Source organism: Vigna umbellata, chromosome 6, assembly GCF_029865625.1.
Source record: "Vigna umbellata cultivar VRB3 chromosome 6, Vumbellata_1.0, whole genome shotgun sequence".
Lineage (NCBI taxonomy): Eukaryota > Viridiplantae > Streptophyta > Magnoliopsida > Fabales > Fabaceae > Vigna > Vigna umbellata.
In genome coordinates this window covers 32,307,546-32,327,260 of record NC_142170.1, presented here as the reverse complement: position 1 = coordinate 32,327,260, position 19,715 = coordinate 32,307,546, and the positions used below count along the sequence as shown (strand labels likewise).

Genomic DNA, 19,715 nt, shown 5'->3' with positions numbered 1-19,715 from the left:
AAATATTGTCTTCATATTCATACTCACAGAGAAAAGTATTGAAAGCCATGAAGAAGAGAAAACGTGTATATTTCTAATGAATGTAGGAATAGTTACAAAAAGATATGAGCCAATGCCTATATATATACAACAGAAAGGAAAATAACAGGAAGCGGTTGAGCAGTGAAACGGTGGTAGTTAGGATTGAGATCTGACAGTTAAGCGGTAAAAGATTGGACCGATTGGTGAAAGGTAGACCCAAGTGATGGAATGGAGAACCAAGCGGTAAGGTTGAACCAAGTGGAACCGAACTATAAGTGGAATCGAAAGCTAAGGTGGAATCGAGCGGTAGGAATTTAAGATTTTGAATTCTGACAAAATAAACAACTTTATTTCATTATTTTATATTTTTGGAAAAATAAGGCGTGATACAAGAGCCCATCAAAATTGCAAAAGATTATTTTAAAGTTTTGTTTAGACTAATTATCTTAGTTGGTAAAGCATGGTATATAATTCGATTTGTCTATTACATATCGAATTTAAAATATTTTTATTATTAGTTAAATCATTAATATTTGAAATCCACGCAATTTTCATCTAAGCTTTTTTATAACAGTAATTTGCATTTAAGTTATATCTACTCCGCCAATTTTGTCAATAAAGTTAACTATTATACGTTACGGCATTTATTTAAAGGACAAACCAAAAAAGTCAAATTGCAGCATCTCCAATATTATTAATTTTAGATATTTACAATAAATATTTTTGTTTTACATTAAAATGTTTTAAAGGATTTATACATTTTCATATAAAGTTATTCTATTAATAAAAAACATAAACAGTTCATACACTACCTTTTTCATTTATACTTAAGTTTGTTTTAAAATGAAAATATTAATTTCATGTTTTTAGCATGTATTTTCTCAAGATACAAAGCTTATTTTCAAAATATCCTCTATATTATATACCTAAAAAAAATAATATATTTTAAAATAAACTAAAAAAACTGCCGTTAAAGATGGTATAAGTAGATACCCTTTTCCTTCCCTTTCCGAAGGGGAAAATGTGCAGTCACCACTTTGAGGTCCACTGCTTGAATTTAGCAAATAAAAGGTCATTGTCTTATAACTCGACTCAAAAGAATCAGCTTGTGTTTGAAGTTCATAAAAGAACTCATGGAGGTGCAGCAATGGTGGAGGATCAGATTCTCCTTCAGGAGTGCAACCATGATGGTGTGTTTCCTCAACGTAATAACTGCAATCTTCTTGCTTCATACTTTTTTCACCTCTGCCTACACCCGCAACAAATTCTCCTATGCAAATTCGTACTCAGGCTAGTCGTTTCTGTCTAATTTTTCTCTTTTTTCGTGGAAAATTTTACTCTTTTAGTTGAATTGGCTATGGGTATTTATTGATTTCGTTAATCATGTCCTAAAGTTGAGTTTTTTTGGGAAAAGATTGTAGCTTTTTGCGTGATTGATTGGATTAAGGGGAAAGGGGGTGGTGTGAGTTTTTTTGTTCGTATGATTTTTGAATTTTTTTATTTTTTATAGACTGTGATTTGGGGCATTCTTAAAAATTTATGATTTTTGTATCTGGTGGTTCTTATGCCTTAGAATTGTGAGTTTGAGCTGTCATGGCTGTGTAATGTACTGTTGTTTAAAATCAGATGATGGATTTCTTGCCAAGTGTTTGTCATGCTTTATTTGCTTATTGTCCAGAAAAATATATGAGTGTTGTTCATAGTTTTCTCATATTATCTTTGTTGGTGGTCCTTCAGTGATGGATGTTTGAACTTGTGATTAGTGTCTGAATTCTGTGAGATGGGTTTGGATTTGAACCGTTGCATGTTACGAGAGAGAAAGATACAAAACCAAGTTTAGTTGATTCCATAAATAATAATTTGTGTTGCTGTAATTGGTAGTGATTTTCTTCTGTCTCATAATAAGATAAAAAGTGAGACAAAAGCATGACATGATCGGGGTTCAGATTGGTGATTTATGATGACAAAAGCCCGTTACTGAAGGATCATAAGGATAAAAGAAAACAAAAGCATCCTTCAAGAGAAAAATGAAATCATTTCAGTTTTGAACTTTTGAGCAAAACTGTTATCTTACAATGATACTGATTCTACTTTTGAAATACCTATAATAGACTGGTAGGGATATACTGGGAAGTTTTTATTAAACTTGCTTGAATCATATGTTCCTAATTTTAGTTTCAATTTTTTAATTGCAGCTCAACTCAGGTACATTAAGGAATCTGAAGAGATTCGACTTGCCTTGCTACCTGTAGAGCTGATAAAAAGAGTGAGTTTGGAATTAGTTTTGTTCACTATATTTGTTATTTATATGGTTGATGCACATTAATCATGTTGAAGATGCCAATAGTATAACTTATAAATGGAATACTGTTAGGATTCCAAGTGTGAGTCTAAGTCCCACATAGATAAACATACAATATAACAGTCCATGCATTTTTTTTTTCTGGCAAGCTGTGATATTTGTACATTGGGAAACGTATACCTGAAGTCTATCCAGCAAATATGGCTAATGATGAGTGTAAATATAGTTACATTTGTTTCACATGTAGTTAATTATTAATAATCATTTCAATGACTTCGTAATATTATTAACCGCTTGTGGCTTGTGGGGCGAGGCTAACTACTATTAGACTTTTCAGTGTTAATCACAGTTGACGCAATTACATCCCTTTATTCTTAACACTTGTGAAGCAAAGTAAATATGACTACATATATGGTTAACCACTTGTGATAGACAATAACCTTTTGACATTGTTAATTACTTGTAAATCAAAGTTAACCATCATTAAATATTTCAATAATATTGTGACACTTCTAATGATATATCATGACTCTCCTAACCATTTATAAAACAAAATTAACCATACTTTTAGTATAATTAAACATGTTTTCAGGTGGAATTTGGGTGGATAAGATGGAAGTGGACGTTTTCCTTTGTGACAAATTGATAGTTTATTTCAGAAGTTCTGGAACCAATCTCGACTTTGTTGTGGTTTTCAATTCACTCTCTAGTTGGAAAACTGGGAGGAGCTCATCTCTCAAATTATTCACAAACAAACTTTTTTATTCACTAGCCACTTGAAAGCTTTATCTCTCTGTCTTTGCATGTCCAATATTAACACAAATTAAGATATACTTTCTTAAACTCAGTTTCTTGGACAATGCTCAAGTTTTTATTCTTTCAGCCAAATCACTCTATTTTATCATTTATTTTCCCTTTTAGTTTTTGTGATCATACAGCGATGAGACTTCATTCCAGGTCATTAACTTTATTGCTCTCTGTTGTGTAAATCTGTGTTTTTCCTGAGCATATTCACCAGAGTAATATAAATTGTAAACTTTTAGTTCTTCAATGGGTCATGTTAGTACATGCAGCCATCAGTGATATGCATAATCATGTTCATTATAATCAGATACTCGTTTAGTCATTAACTTAAAATTGCCCTAACTCTAATTTTTAAAAGTTAGAGATCACAGTATTCTTTAGAGATCAAGGTCGTCTTCTTCATGTTTGGCCTTGAATTGCCTTGAAAAGTTGGCAGTCCCAATATTTCAATAGCCTGACAAAATATCAGTATGCTGCTTACTTTTCCACTGCAATCATATCTCTACAGTGTGTGAGCCCTAGGCATACATATCTGGAAGAATTTATGTACTATGATAGTGAGGAAAAGTTTAAACTTTTGGTAGCCAAGGTTTTTTTCTCAATTGTTACAGTAATCTGCTCTTGTAACTTCTGGTATATATATTATTTAAAAATACGTTTTTCTATAAATCTGAGTGTCTTCCTTTTAGGTGAAGGAGATTGAGCACGAAGTATACACTGAACCAGAAACAGCGCAGAAGAAAGACACAAAGCAGACTGCTGCTGTTGATCTGTCTAAAAGGTTAAAGGATTTCCATTCCTTGAATGATGCTGCCAGCTTGAAAGGTGTTTCTCTTTTCTCCTGACAAACCTATAAACCCATCTCAATCATAACTTGCTTTTGTGTACAAATACACTAGAAACTCAGTAAATGTGCATGTTCATTATTTCTCTATTGTCATTTGTCCATAAAATAATTTATCGGTTAAGTTTTCCAGGGAGTGTTAATAATGTTTTCAATTCTGTTATATTTTGAATTTCGGATTATCATAGTGATTGAACAACATTTGTTAGTTATGTGAGGATCCTTCATTAACACTTCTTTTGACATGGACATGATTTGAATTTAAAGATGTTAAACTATAAGAAATAGAGAGTTATTGAGCTGAAACAATGTGTTTCTGAGACATGAGTGTATTATTCATATTGAGAAAATGAAATCAGTAAGATAAATAGAGGAGATATGGTATCATCTAATACGAGAGTAAATAAAAAACATTCCTAATAATTCATGTGTCAGAATATGTGAATTTATTGCACAATTAATATAGCAATTATGTGTAATCCCTAAAATTAAGGGATTAGGATTAGTAATTATTGGGCAGATTTCCTTTTATTAAGATCAGGTATTATTGGGTAGATATCTCCTGATTTAGAGACTTTATTTCAGGAGATTTTTTGCCTTAATTAGACAATAGTTTGTTTCTTTTTAAACACCTATGTATTGTTTCAAAAGCATGAATGAGAGAATAATTAATTCCAGGATCCTACTACTGTTTTACAACATGGTATCAGAGCTCTAGGTTTTTCCTGGAGCCTTGGTCTTTGTTTTTTGTCTCACGGCCTTCATTGCCGTTCCTCAACTATTGCTGGCCTTCATTGCCATTCTCGTCCAAAAAAAGGGGCAGCCTTAATTGCTGCTGTTATTCTTTCCGCTGTGTTAACCTAACATCCGATTACAATGTCCAGTGCTACATCAAGTAGAGAAGTCTCTAGTCCTTCACACAAAAATGGAGAACTCCAAGGTCTCCGAGCGTCATACAGGTTGGATGGAAAAATTTTTCTCAAATGGTCCCAGTTTGTTAGAACCTATCTCAAGGGAAAAGGATGACTGGTTCATCTCCTTGAAAATGGTCCAAGCATGGAGGATCCAGCATTTGCAGCATGGGATGAAAAAGATTCCATGATTATGTCTTGGTTGTGGGACTCCATGGAAGCTACCATCAGCGACACTTGTATGTTTCTTAATACAGCTAAAGATATTTGGGACTCCATAAACCACACATATTCTAAAGCCGATGGTGCTGCCCAAGTATATGAAATCAAAATAAAAACTGCAGCCACAAAACAGGGAAGCAGAGGAATCACAAAATATGTGGCACTGTTGCAGAATCTATGGCAGGAACTTGATCGCTATAGAGTTTTTGAAATGAAGTGTGCTGAGGATGCAATCCTCTTGAAGAATTTCATAGAGAAGGATCGTGTGTATGATTTTCTTGCAGGACTAAATCCTGAATTTGATCAGGTTAGAGTGCAAATTCTAGGGAGAAAGGATACTCCTTCACTAGAAGAAACCATCTCTATTGTTCGTGCAGAAGAAAGTCAGAGGAGTGTAATGCTTGAGTCTCAACCAATAGATGGGTCTGCTCTACTTACCAAACCTGAACTGGTGCAGAAAGGAAATGAGCAAATTCCTAATTCTCTATGGAAAGGAAACAAAGATAATTTATGGTGCACTTATTTTCAAAAACTGAGACACACAAGGGAGAAATGTTGGAAATTGCATGGCAAACCTCCAGGAAAGGAGTGGGTGAATCGTGGAGGACAACAAAAGTCCCAAGTGCACGTCAGCGATTAAAGAATCTCCAGCAGTAGATAGTTTTAATATGGAAGAAATAAAGAAATTGAAGAAGCTATTGGGGAATATGGAGGAACCCTCTGGATCATGTTCTCTTGTTTTCTCAGGTAAAACTTCTTGTATGAATACCTCATATAATGTGAACTCTTGGATTGTGGATTCGGGAGCTACAGATCATATGACACATTTATTCCACTTGTTTCATTCTTATACACCCTCACCAAGTAATAGAAAAATTATTGTTGCAAATGGGTTAGTAGCTATTGTTGCAGGATATGGTAATATCCAAGTAAACCCCAACCTTATGCTTAAAAACGTTCTCCATGTTCCAAAACTCTCAGCCAGTCTTCTCTCCATAAAGAAACTAATCACTGATCTCAATTGTTCTGCAATGTTTTCCCCATCTCTATGTGTTTTTCAGGAACAGGACTCGGGGAGGAGGATTGAACTTGCTAAAGAAAAAGATGGTCTTTACTACTTGGAAGTATCTCAAGAATCCCAAACCAACCAAGCAAAATCCCTTCACAGTATAACAAATAAGGGTGAACTATGGTTGTATCACTATCGTCTAGGACATCCATCATTTAAGGTGCTACAGTTTATGTTTCCTCATTTGTATGAAAACTTAGATATCTCAAAACTTCATTGTGAAACTTGTGAGTTAGTGAAACATACTCGTGCTTTTTTTCCGAACAACAATAATAGAAGCTCTCAACCTTTTCAATTGATTCATAGTGATATATGGGGACCGTCTATAGTACCAAATATTTCTAGGGCCTGCTGGTTTGTAACATTTATTGATGATTGCACTAGGGTTACTTGGCTCTATTTACTTAAACAAAAATCTGATGTCAGCACTGTCATTCCCATATTTCACTCAATGATTAGAACTCAATTTGGAGTTAATATTAAAAGGTTTAGGACCGATAATGCTAGAGATTATTTCAACCAAACCATATCCTCGTATTTCCAATCTAATGGGATCATCCATGACTCTTCATGTGTTTATACCCCCACAACAAAATGGAGTGGCAGAAAGGAAAAATGGGCATTTACTCAATATAACTCGGGCTCTTCTTTTTCAAGGGAATGTTCCAAAAAATTATTGGGGAGAAGCTGTTCTTACTACATCATATCTTATTAATAGACTTCCCTCTCATGGCCTAAGTAATAAGAGTCCAATAGAAGTCCTAAATAATTTCTTTCCTCACTTTAAGAAATCAAATGGATTGATTCCTAGAATATTTGGATGTACAACCTTTGCACATGTCCCTGTTCAAGCTAGAGATAAACTGGATCCCAGGGCTGTTAAATGTATTTTTTTAGGATATTCAGCCACACAAAAAGGGTGTAAATGTTATGATCCTATCATTAAAAAATGGTATATCTCAGCTGATGTTACTTTTCTTGAAACTAAACCTTTTTTTAACAAAACCAATCCTACAGAACAATGTCTAGAAGACCCTCATGAAAATACTGAGTTCTTAACTCTGCCATATATCACAACCAACAGATCTGAGCCTTCAACTATACAACATAATTCTGAACGAGGATCAAAAGCTATGGATACAGATTTCCCCATTGAAGCAACTCGAATAGAAGCTGACAATCCTCCGAGATTTAACAAGGTTTACACCAGGAGAAAGCAAATTCCAGAGATGATGCAAGTCCATGAATCCAATCCAAGTTCTGCACCAGGAAATGAAGAAATACCTGAACCAGAAAATGAGATTGACCTTCCAATAGCCATCCGAAAAGGTACTAGAAATTGCACTAAAAAACCTCAATCCTCTCTCAAATTATGTTTCTTATGATAGATTATCAGCTAACCATAAAAGCTTTATTGTAAACTTGAATTCTGTGGTTGTACCACTTGAGATTAAAAAATGATAAAAATATATTCTTGAGAGCTTAACAGATCCCTCTCATTATCTTCTATATATATTGAAAAAGCAAGAGTACATGGAACACCAAGAGTCTGTACTAGACCTCTAGGTACAGAACTAGGTACTACTCATTACTGGTCTAGCAGACTAGCCTTAATGATGATATGTAACAGTAATTATTCTAACACTCCCCCTCAAGCTGGAGCATACAGATTGTATGTACCAAGCTTGGAACAAATAAACTCAATCCGAGGTCCCCTTAATGACTTGGTCAACACATCTGCAAGTTGGTCATTTGATCCAACAAACTCGGTACAGATTTCTTTTGACAATAACTTTTTCCGAACAAAATGACAATCAATTTCTATATGTTTAGTTCTCTCGTGAAACACTGGATTTGATGCAATGTGAAGAGCAGCTTGGTTATCACAATACATCTTCATACTCTGGATGTCACAGAAGCTAAGCTCTTGAAGGAACTGCTTCACCCATATAAGTTCACATGTTAGTGATGCCATTGCCCTATATTCAGCTTCAGCTGTTGATCGAGCCACTACATTCTGTTTCTTACTTTTCCATTAGATAATGTTTCCTCTAAGGAAAACACAATATCCAGTAGTAGATCGTCTATCAATAGGAGAACCTGCCCAATCGGCATCACAATATCCTGATACCTGAAGGCTTCCTTTTTCTTCATATAACAGCCCTTGCCTGGGAGCCTTTTTCACATACCTTAGAATGCGAATGATAGCATTCCAATGGCCAACACATGGAGCTTGCATGAACTGACTAACCACTCCAACTACAAAAGATAAATCCAGCCTTGTAATAGTGAGATAGATTAGTTTTCCAACTAGCCTCCTATACCTCTCCGGGTCGGAGAATAACTCACCTTCTTCTGTTGTTAATTTTTGATTTGGGTCCATAGGACTGTCAACCGGTCTACAATCAATCATGCCTGTTTCTTGCAAAATATCCAGAGCATACTTCTTTTGGGAGATTACAACTCCATCTTTTGACTAAGCTACTTCAATGCCTAAGAAGTATTTGAGGCTTCCAAGATCCTTGGTTTGGAAATGTCTATACAAGTATTCCTTCAATTGAGATATTCCAGCAGTATCATTTCCTGTAATAACTATATCATCAACATATACTATTAAGTAAACACATTTCCCGAGAGACAAATGATAATAAAAGACCGAGTGATCTGCTTTTTTAGTCCAAATTTTTGAACAATGGAGCTGAATTTTCCAAACCAAGCACGTGGTGATTGCTTGAGCCCATATAGAGATCGGTGCAATTTGCAAACCATACCAGACTCTCCCTGAGCAACAAACCCAGGAGGTTGCTTCATATAAACTTCTTCCTCAAGATGACCATGGAGAAAGACATTTTTGATATCCAATTGATGAAGTGGCCAATGATGAATGGTTGCCATTGCGAAGAAAAGACGAATGGTAGTCATCTTGGCCACGGGAGAAAAGGTGTCACAATAATCAGGGCCATAAACCTGAGTGTACCCTTTTGCAACTAGCCGGGCTTTTAGCCTATCAATGTCACCATTAGGGCCGACTTTAACTGCATATACCCATGGACAACCAACAGCCTTTTTGCCCGGGGGAAGTGACACAAGCTCCCAAGTATTACTGTGGTCAAGAGCCTGCATTTATGCAATCATGGCTTGTCGCCATCCAGGATGATCAAGTGCTTCTTTCACATTTTTGGTATAACCATAGAAGACACTGAGGACAAAAGGGAATAAAAGGAGGGCGACAGTCTGTGATAGCTAAGAAAATTATAAATGGGATGAGGGTTTCGAGTGGAACGAGTACCTTTTCTGAGAGCAATGGGCCAACCAGAATCATTTTCACCAGGAGGCGTGGCAGGAGGCGGTGAGGGAGAAGAATCTGAAGGAGGAGATCCACCATTTTCTGGAAGAGGACTACCCATCGGGGTACTGTGGCGGAAGATATCAATATGTGGAGAGGAAGGTTCGGGAGGACCTTGAGCATGACTAGGATTGACTGAGACATTGGAGATATTGGACTCAACCACTGAAGAGGAAGGACCTGTTGGAGGATATGAACATCTTGAACAGATGGAGAGAAGAAAGGTGTTTGTTCAAAGAATGTAACATTGGCAGACATGTAGTACTTCTTGGTTTCAGGGGAGTAACACCGGTACCCTTTTTGAAGCCGAGAATAGCCTAAAAAGACACATTTGATCGCACGAGCGCAGAACTTGTCTAACCCCGGAGACATGTCGTGAACAAAACAGACACAACCAAAAACTCGAGGAAGGGTGTGAAAGAGAGGATCATTGGGAAAGAGAATGGAGAAAGGGACTTTATTATTGAGAGAGGAGGAGGGCATCCTATTAATAAGAAAACATGCAGTTAAGATGGCATCCCCCAGTGATGAACAGGAATATGGGCACCAAGCAAAAGGGTACGAGCAGTTTCAACCAATTGTCTATTTTTTCTTTCGGCTATACCATTTTGCTGGGGTGTATGAGGACAAGTGGACTGATGCAAAATACCATGGGAGCTAAGGATTGCAGAAAAAGTGGAGGAGAAATACTCTTTAGCATTATCACTTCTTAAGATTTTAATTAATTGACCAAATTGGTTCTTGATTTTATTAAAAAAGGATGTGAAGATGGGTAACAATTCAGAGCGATCTTTCATTAGATAAACCCAAGTACATCTAGAATACTCATCAATAAATGTAACAAAATACCTAAAACCAAAAGAAGAGATGCGACTAGGTCTCCAGACATCAGAATGAATAATAGAAAAACTAGAATTACACATTGATTGAGACCTTTTAGGAAAGATAGATCTAACATGTTTTCCTAGTTGACAAGACTCACATTCTCAAAGTGTATAAGACAATCTCAAAGAAAGAGACGTCAATAGAAATAAAATACCAATGAAGTTCAAGAAAGAAACATTGATACCCCTTTTTAGAATGATGGTATTTGAGAAAGAAACATTTGAATGACAGAGGAGAAAGTTTATCTTGACCAGGTACGAGACTATGTACGAAAGATGTAGAACCTTAAACCCATGGAGGAACATATATATGGGAATGAGGAAAAAAGTCCAAGTGAGATACTTGATTAGTATGGATGAAATTCCTTTAAAAACTGTGTGTCAAGATGTTCTTTGAAGTACGTGAATGTTCTATTTTAAACTTGTGGGGCAATCTTCTTGAGCATCCAATGTACCTTTCAAAGTCATCTGTTGAGATTATGGTTTTCTAACCCTTCATGTGTTTGTTGCTTGTTGATGTCGTCTATCGCTTTAAGCAAGTCTTCTAGTATTGGGTCATCTGACAATACATCATGAGACTTCTATTGCTTTTGTTGCATGGCTTCAAGTCTTGGGTCATCTAACGACTCCTCACAAGACATCTAGCAAATGACAAATGTCTGGAAAACGACTAGTAGCTCAAGGTTATACACAAACTTATGGTTTTAACTATGAAGAAACCTTTACACCAATGGCAAAATTAAACTATTAGAATCATAATGCCTCTTGTTGAAAATCTGTATTGAGAGTGCATCAAATGGATGTGAAGAATTCTTCCTGAATAGAAATTTGGAGTAAGTTTCTAGGCAGCTTAACGACTTTAAAGGAAAACATAAATCTGGCACTATGTGCAAGTTGAAGAAGTCCTTGTATGGACCAGGACCAAAATAGTTCCCTAGGACATGGATCACTTAATTTAACCTTGTTATGATACAGGCTTTTCAGGAAAACATAAATTTGCTACTATGTGCAAGTCGAAGTCCTTGTATGGACTAAAATAATCTCCTAGAGCATTACTATTCACTAAATAATCTCCTTACTATTTTTGTTGATGATACCCAAGGAATTGGGAGACTTAATGATCAACTTCAAGCAACATTCAGAGTAAAGGACCTTCGATGCTTAAAATTGTTTTTTGGGCCTCTACACAGATATTGGAAAAATAAACTTAAATGAAGAAGACTCTCCTTTGGAGAAGGAACCCTACCAGCAATTCGTAGGAAAATTAATGTACCTATCTCTTAGTAGACCAGACATTACTCTTAGTGTAACTACAGTGAGTCTATTTATGGATTATCCTAACAAGAGATATGATGCTGTAATGCAGATTCTTCATTATTCATCGAATGGGTCTACTGTTCCAAAAGAACACTGGATGATTGAATATTTTGCTGATGCAGATTGGGCAGTTTCTATTAAAGATACAAAGTAAACTACAGGATATTGCATGAAAGTGTGGGGAAATGTTGTGACATGTAGAAGTAAGAAGCATGCTGCAAGGAGTAGTTAAGATGCATACTATTGTTGCAAGGAGAAGTGCAGAAGCAGAATTTAGAGGAATAGCTCAATGTGTCTGAACTTATTTGAATAAGTAGCTTACTTGGACACCTATGTATTCCACTTGAGGCCCCTAGGAAGTTGTACAGTGATAGTTAATCAGCAATGGGCATAGTTCACAGTCCTATTCAACATGATAGGATAGGGTGAAGCATGTGAGGATTGACCGCAACTTCATAGTGTCTGAAATTGAACGAGGAACTTTCAAGCCTACACTATGTATGTGCCTACCAAGTTACAAAAAGCTAATGTGTTCACGTAATTACTAAAGTCACAATTTAATTTAAATGTTTAAAGAGCTGAAAATGATTGAGTATCTATTCACAGCCTGAGAGTGTTGTATTTAGTGTTGTTAGATGTTAAGGTGTGTGTTTATGTTAATTGGGCTCAGCCCATTCTGTATTAAGGGGTCTTGGTCCATATCTTACATTATAAATAAAATACCCTATGTGTATGCAATACACACAAGGGAGATTTCTCCCAATCTTCTATATTACTCACATGGTATCAGAGTCATGGTTAGAGCCTATCCTAGCGATAATTTGTTGTTTGTTGGGCATATTGCTCCACCTGCTATCGGGCCGCTATCAGACCACTCATTAAAAATGTTTAATCCCACGCTCGAGATGTATATGCCTCGGCGTGAGGGGAGTGTGTTGAAAGTCCCACATTGACTAGAGATAAGGTCAATTCATAGTTTATAAGTGGGTGCAAACCTCACCCTACAAGCCGGTTTTGTGGGATTGAGTTAGGCTTAAAGTCCACTTCTAACATGGTATCTAGAGCTTAGGATTAGTTCCAGCCAACTCCACGGTCTCCGGCACACATCACTGCCACTGTCGCCGTTGCCGTTGCCGGAGTTCCAGAATCGACCGATGACCACACCATCGGAATCGTCTCGGCCGAGCGACCACCGTGGTGCAAAGATCTCGGCGAACGGACAACCCACGCGCCGCCGCTTCCCACCGCGCGTGGAGGCGCGTCGTCGGAGAGTTCCGCCGCCAATCAGGACCGTCGTGATCGCCTCCTCGCCCTCTTTCTGGATTTGTGGTCATTGCGTCAATCAGAGCACTTTGAATTTTTAGGGTTTCTCCCTCTGCATGGCGTCTTCCTCGTCTACCAACACCTCTGTTGGTGGCTCATCTTCTGATCCCACAATATACACCAATTATGTGAATGTACACTTGTCCATTGACAAGGTAGATGGCACAAACTATGAAACATGGGCGTCCGACATCAAACTTTGGTTGAAGAGTTAGGGGTACGTAGATCACCTTAATCAAAATGTGACTACTGCTACCACAGATGACACTTCCCGCTGGATGAAAATTGATGCCCAGTTATGCATTGTTATAAAGTCCACCATTCACTCCTCACTGAAACAAATGTTTCGATCATATGAAACACGTTCAGAAGTATGGGCACAAGCGAAGTTATTATACACAAATGACACTCAGCGTCTTTATGGTGTTTGTCAGGACCTATTCACTGTTATTGGTCCGCGCAGTCCTGGTCCCATGGGAGAGTATTTGGGTAAAGTCCATGCCCTTCTTCATGATTTTATTGAGCTATTACCTCCTGCTTCCACTTCTGTTGAAGAACTGGAACAACGATCAAAGTTCTTCATGTTGTTGGCATTATACGGACTCTCTGATGATTTCTCTCATGTCTGTGATCAGATTTTGGGTTCTCCTGTCATACCCAACTTTACTTCTACTTGTTCTGCTCTTTTGCGTATACCGAGAAAACCAGTCACTGAGACATCTCCTAATTCCTCAGTTATGGCTGCCTAACGTGATGATCGAAGTCAGTCTCGCAAGCCAGGTAAAGGACGTCCAAAATGTGACCACTGTGGCAAGTTAGGCCACAAAATTGATAGATGTTATGCGTTTCATGGATGTCCTCCTCGACCTGTAACAATGGCTAATTCTGATCCACCTCCTCGATCACCGTCTGCAGACCATCCTACTTCATTTAATACCGTAAAAAACCCTGCAATCTTTCACGAATTTCTCAGATGGTATGAGGATCGTCAGCACTCTAGTTCCACTACATCTGCATCTGTTGCATGTACAGGTACACCTTTTGTTGGTCTGACTCACTCTCACTCCCTTGGACCTTGGGTCCTTGACTCAAGTGCCACCGATCATATCACTGGTAACAAGTCCTTGTTTTCTTCCTTGTCATGTCCGGATAATTTACCCTCGGTAGCAATGGTGGATGGGTCTAGAGTCTCATCTCATGGTGTTGGTACTGTTCATATTTTTCCGTCCATATCCATTGATAATGTACTTTATGTCCCTGGGTCTCCCTTCAACTTATTGTCCATAAGTCGTCTAACTCGTGTCCTTAATTATGTTATTTCATTTACCAAAGATTCTGTTTGGTTGCAGGACCGGAGTTCGAAACACATGATTGGCACAGGATGTGAGTCTCATGGCCTATATCATCTCCGCCCTTCTCCACATGTTGGCGTAATCATGGAGTCACCATCCCTTCTTCATGCTCAGTTAGGTCATCCTAGTCTTGCCAAACTGCAACAATTTGTTCCGAGGTTGTCGAAATTATCAAGTTTGTCGTGTGAGTCTTGTCAGTTAGGAAAGCATACTCGTTCCTTTCCTCATAGTGTCTCACAACGAGCGTCGTCCCTCTTTTCATTGGTTCATTATGATATTTGGGGACCTAGTCGTGTTAAGTCCACTTTAGGTTTTCAGTATTTTGTTACCTTTATTGATGACTATTCCAGATGTACTTGGTTGTTTTTAATTAAGAATTGTTTTGAGTTGTTTCCTATTTTCCAATCATTTTTCAATGAAATAAAAACACAGTTTGGGGTTTCTATTCAAACTTTATGCAGTGATAATGGCCGTGAATACCTTTCTCAACCGTTTAAACATTTTATGGCTTCTCATGGCATTCTTCACCAAACCTCATGTGCTTATACCCCTCAACAAAATGGGGTGGCTGAGCGCAAGAATAGACACCTTATTGAAACAACTCACACTTCTAATTCATGGTCAAGTACCCCTGCGTTTTTGGGGTGATGCAGTTCTCACTGCATGTTATCTTATAAACCGCATGCCATCTTCAGTCCTAGATAACAAAATCCCTCATTCTATCTTATTCTCTCAAGACCCTCTACATCCATTACCTCTTAGAGTTTTTGGGTCTACATGTTTTGTTCATGATTTTAGTCTTGGTCTTGATAAGTTGTCTCCTAGATCTCACAAATATGTCTTCTTAGGATTTCCACGGTCACAAAAGGGCTATAAGTGTTTTTCTCCTTCCCTCAATCGTCATTTTATCTCTGTCAATGTCACTTTTGATGAATCTTCTTTTTACTTTTCACATCTATCTTCTAGTTCTGTACCTCCACCTGTTACTGTTGATATTTCTATTTTCTGTGATCCTCCTCGTGATGCTTCATCCATTTTGCCTCCTCCTTCTTTAGACTCTCATTCACCATAGGATCTTCCTTCACCACCACCCCTTCAGGTTTATAGTCGTCGCAATCGTCTCCCTCATGACTCACTTCCAGTGCCACCTCCCGTGTCTCCGACTCCAGCAAATGAGTCTGACCTGCCCATTGCCCTCCGTAAAGGTATATGCTCTACCCATAACCCTTCCCCTCATTATATTGTTCTTAGTTACCACAAATTATCTCCATCTTTTTACACATGTCTCTCATCCATTTCTTCTATGTCAATTCCCAAGTTTGTGGGTGATGCCTTAACTCATCCTGGCTGGCATCAAGCCATGCTGGATGAATTAAGTGCTTTACAGAAAAGTGGAACTTGGGAGCTTGTCCAATTATCATCTGGAAAGTCTGTTGTTGGTTGCAGGTGGGTGTATGCTATCAAGGTTGGCCATGATGGCACAATTGATCGTTTGAAAGCTCGATTGGTTGCCAAAGGCTACACACAGATTTTTGGTTTGGATTATGGTGATACTTTTTCTCTCCAATGGCAAAAATGACCTCTATTCGCCTATTCATTGCCATGGCCGCTCTTCGACAATAGCCTTTTTACTAACTTGATGTCAAAAATGTTTTCTTTAATGGTGATTTGCATGAAGAAATTTATATGGAGCAACCGCCTGGCTTTGTTGCTCAGGGGGAGTCATCTGGATTGGTATGTCATCTTCGCAAATCCTTATATGGCCTAAAACAGTCTCCTCGGGCCTGGTTTGGTAAATTCAGCTGTGTTGTTCAACAATTTGGTATGTCTCGCAGTGAAGCGGATCATTCAGTGTTTTATCTCCACTCAAGTGCTGGATGTGTCTACTTAATAATGTATGTCGATGACATTGTTCTCACAAGAAGCGACTATCTTGGCATCTCTGAGTTGAAACAACACCTTTGTCATCATTTTCAAACCAAAGATCATGGCAAACTCCGGTACTTTTTGGGTATTGAAGTAGCATAATCCAACACTGGTATTGTCATATCTCAGAGGAAGTATGCGTTAGACATCTTGGAGGAAACAAGGTTAATGAACTCTAAATCTGTTGAGACACCTATGGATCCTAACATCAAACTCCTACCAAATCAGGGGGAGCCTTTCTCAGATCCTGAACGGTACAGAAGATTAGTTGGTAAATTATGCGTCCTGACATTTCCTTCGCAGTTAGCATGGTGAGTCAATTCCTAAACTCCCCATGTGAAGACCATTTGGATGCAGTTGTTCGCATACTGAAGTATATTAAAGGATCGCCTGGAAAAGGTTTGCTATATGGTCCTAACAACGATACAAAAATCGTTTGCTATTCAGATGCTGATTGGGCCGGTTCCCCTTCTGATAGGAGGTCTACTTCTAGATATTGTGTCTCTATTGGTGGCAACCTAATATCTTGGAAAAGTAAGAAGCAAAGTGTTGTGGCAAGGTCCAGCACAAAAGCAGAATATAGAGCTATGGCATCAACTACTTGCGAGCTTGTGTGGCTTAAACAATTACTTAGTAAATTGAAATTTGGAGATGTGACTCACATGACACTTATATGTGATAATCAAGCTGCTCTCCTTATTAGCTCTAACCCTGTCTTCCATGAGAGAACCAAGTACATTGAAGTTGATTGTCATTTTATTTGAGAAAAAAATCATATCTGGAGATACAAGACTGAGTTCGTTAACTCAAGTAACCAGTTGGCAGACATTTTCACTAAGTCCTTGCGAGGATCTAGAATTGATTATCTTTGTAACAAGCTTGGAACAAATGATTTATATGCTCTAACTTGAGAGGGAATGTTAGATGTTAAGATGTATGTTTATGTTAATTGGGCTCAGCCCATTCTGTATTAATGGCCTTGATCCCATATCTTACATTATAAATAAAATATCCTATGTGAATGCAATACACACAAGGGAGATTTCTCCCAATCTTCTCTATTACTCACAAGTGTAAATGGTGTTAAAATTAAGGGATTATAATATGGATTTTGTTTTAATGGTTCTGAAATCAAGGGGATTATGATGATCTCAAGAAAATAAAGAAGGATTGGCTGTATCATTAGGAGAATATTGTCTACCTATTTATAGGATCTGATTTGTAACTAAAATTTAGGGGTTATTCCTTTTTATATTTCCTAATCTTTAGCTTAACATCAACACATCTGCTGTATATAACATAGATTGGTTTTACAGTGAAGAAACACAGTATATCTAAACCTTTTGTTCAAAACGTCATTCCAACAAAATTTGTATTGGCATTGGAATTAATTTCTGTTATGATTTTATTTTCAGCTTTAGAGGAATGGAGAAAGAGGAAGATGGAGAGGGCCAGACAGAGAGAATTGGAGAAAAATGGAACAACTTCTCATGCTTGACTTTATATATTCTGTGACATAAAGTGAAGGTTGCACGCTGATTTAAATACATATTGGGACAACAGTAGACATTAGTGTACACTGTATAGCAGCTTTAAAATTTCCTTACATAGCTTATGTTATAAAGTGCATCTTTTACAAACCCAAATCTACTTTTGTTCTCTTTATATTTCAAAATTTAGAAATAAATAACTTACCCATGTCTTGATCTTGTTGGATTGTATCATGTTTACACTGTTACTATATTATGTATTTTGATTATTCATTTCTCTGTTTTACACTTTCATGTGTTTGATGAAAATTGTTTGGTACCCTTTATAGCATTTGTATAGTTTAAATAGCTTAAATTCCACTGTAATGCAGATAAATAAAATAGCTTGCTTTTGTTAGTCACAAAATTTACATATACTAAAACTTTTGTTTATCATTTTATGCATTAATTTATGAACAGAAACCATTCGACCTATGATTTAGAACTAATTATTGGTTTCCTTTATAAAGATTTTGAAATTTAACTCTATTTTCTGAAATGACAGAGAAGCCAAAATCAAGCCAATATGGTAACGAGCAAATCCTTTTACTTTCTTGGTCCAAAGATCTTATTATTTTCAGTGGCAAGATAAGTGAGTAACACATGAGGATGTTGAACAAAACTGTGAAAGTGGAAGTTATGGTCATGATTTTCAATTTTTTTATATGCAATTAGAAGTCGTGCTCTAAGGAGTGGATGACTTTCAACGTGATGGTGTAAATAAAAAATCATGGGGAAGTAGGATGAGGTTTTTTTATATAAATTACTTAATTGTTATAGTATATTTCACCTTATATTCTAAAAAACTGTAACTAATCTGTGTATGTTTTATTCATGTTAAGAAAATATATTTAATAAATAAGAGTTGAAGAAATTGTAAGTTTAGTTTTATATTTATGATTGGACCCTAATGTATCACTATGGAAGGAATGATGAAGGGAAAAAGAAGAGCTAAGAGCAATTAGGTTTACATAATTGAGTTTTGTTGCAAATATAAGATTTGTTTGAACTAGTTTCTCAAAGAAAATAAACAAAAAATAAAAATGAAACTCCACTCTAGAAAAGTTAAAATTAACTTATATATGCGATGTGTTTTAGAAATTTTCTGACATAAATTTTTCCAAGTTTTTATTTTTAACAACATAAACTAATTTTGAAGTAATGATTAAGTTAATTTGATTTTCATTGATATCTTTCCCTTGAAATTGAGATGGAGAAACTCATCAAAATGGTCATAAAAAAAGTGGTTGAAATAGGAGACCTACTAATCAAATTCTTCAACTATTTACACTTTATACCAATATAAATAACTGCAAAAGAAAAATGCTGCTAAAACACAAACAAAAACAATGCTGAGGTTGCAAAGAGAAAAGTATAAAATGGTAGGTTATGTTTAGTACGATGGCAATATGCCTAACCAAGCGTGTGCCAAGCTTGTTCCAACTGTAGAGTCAATAGGTTACGTCAAAAAAATATAGTTTGATGGATAAATTTTTATATTTATTTGATATATATTTTTTTTTTTCACTTTTTTAAAATATAAAAATTTATTTTTTTATAAATATTTTAATTTTTTAATATGTGTCAAATAAATATAAATGTGTATTATTTTACCATTATTATTATTTTTAAATCGAAAAAGGATTTTTGTATTTTGATGAGTCAAAGTAAAGCAAGAGTGTTTGGTTGAATGGGAGTCTAAGTTTCCAAGTGATATCATTATTGTCCAAATAAAGCTGGTTGGCAATAGCAAAGGATAGCATCAAAAATACAAATTAGTTTGGTTTGCAGCACGATATTTTATGTTCCAAAGTTATTGATGTTGATTATGTTAGTGCATGTCTCAAAATTCCACCATCAAATTC

At 36.6% G+C, this 19,715-nt stretch overlaps 1 protein-coding gene across 2 annotated transcripts; it reads left to right on the top strand.

Annotated features, from left to right (window-relative positions):
* The first annotated feature begins 1,025 nt into the window (after positions 1 to 1,025).
* Positions 1,026 to 18,084, top strand: LOC124847239 (uncharacterized). Of its 2 annotated transcripts, none has more exons than XM_088092748.1 (4): positions 1,026 to 1,311; positions 2,217 to 2,287; positions 3,817 to 3,952; positions 17,737 to 18,084. In XM_088092748.1, the coding sequence occupies exons 1-4, from the start codon at positions 1,155 to 1,157 to the stop codon at positions 17,817 to 17,819; spliced, it is 447 nt and encodes a 148-aa protein (XP_087948874.1). In that variant the 5' UTR covers positions 1,026 to 1,154; the 3' UTR covers positions 17,820 to 18,084. The 2 variants fall into 2 exon arrangements, with proteins under 2 accessions (XP_087948874.1, XP_087948873.1); XM_088092747.1 differs by having other exon boundaries at positions 1,064 to 1,211.
* The last annotated feature ends 1,631 nt before the right edge of the window (positions 18,085 to 19,715 follow it).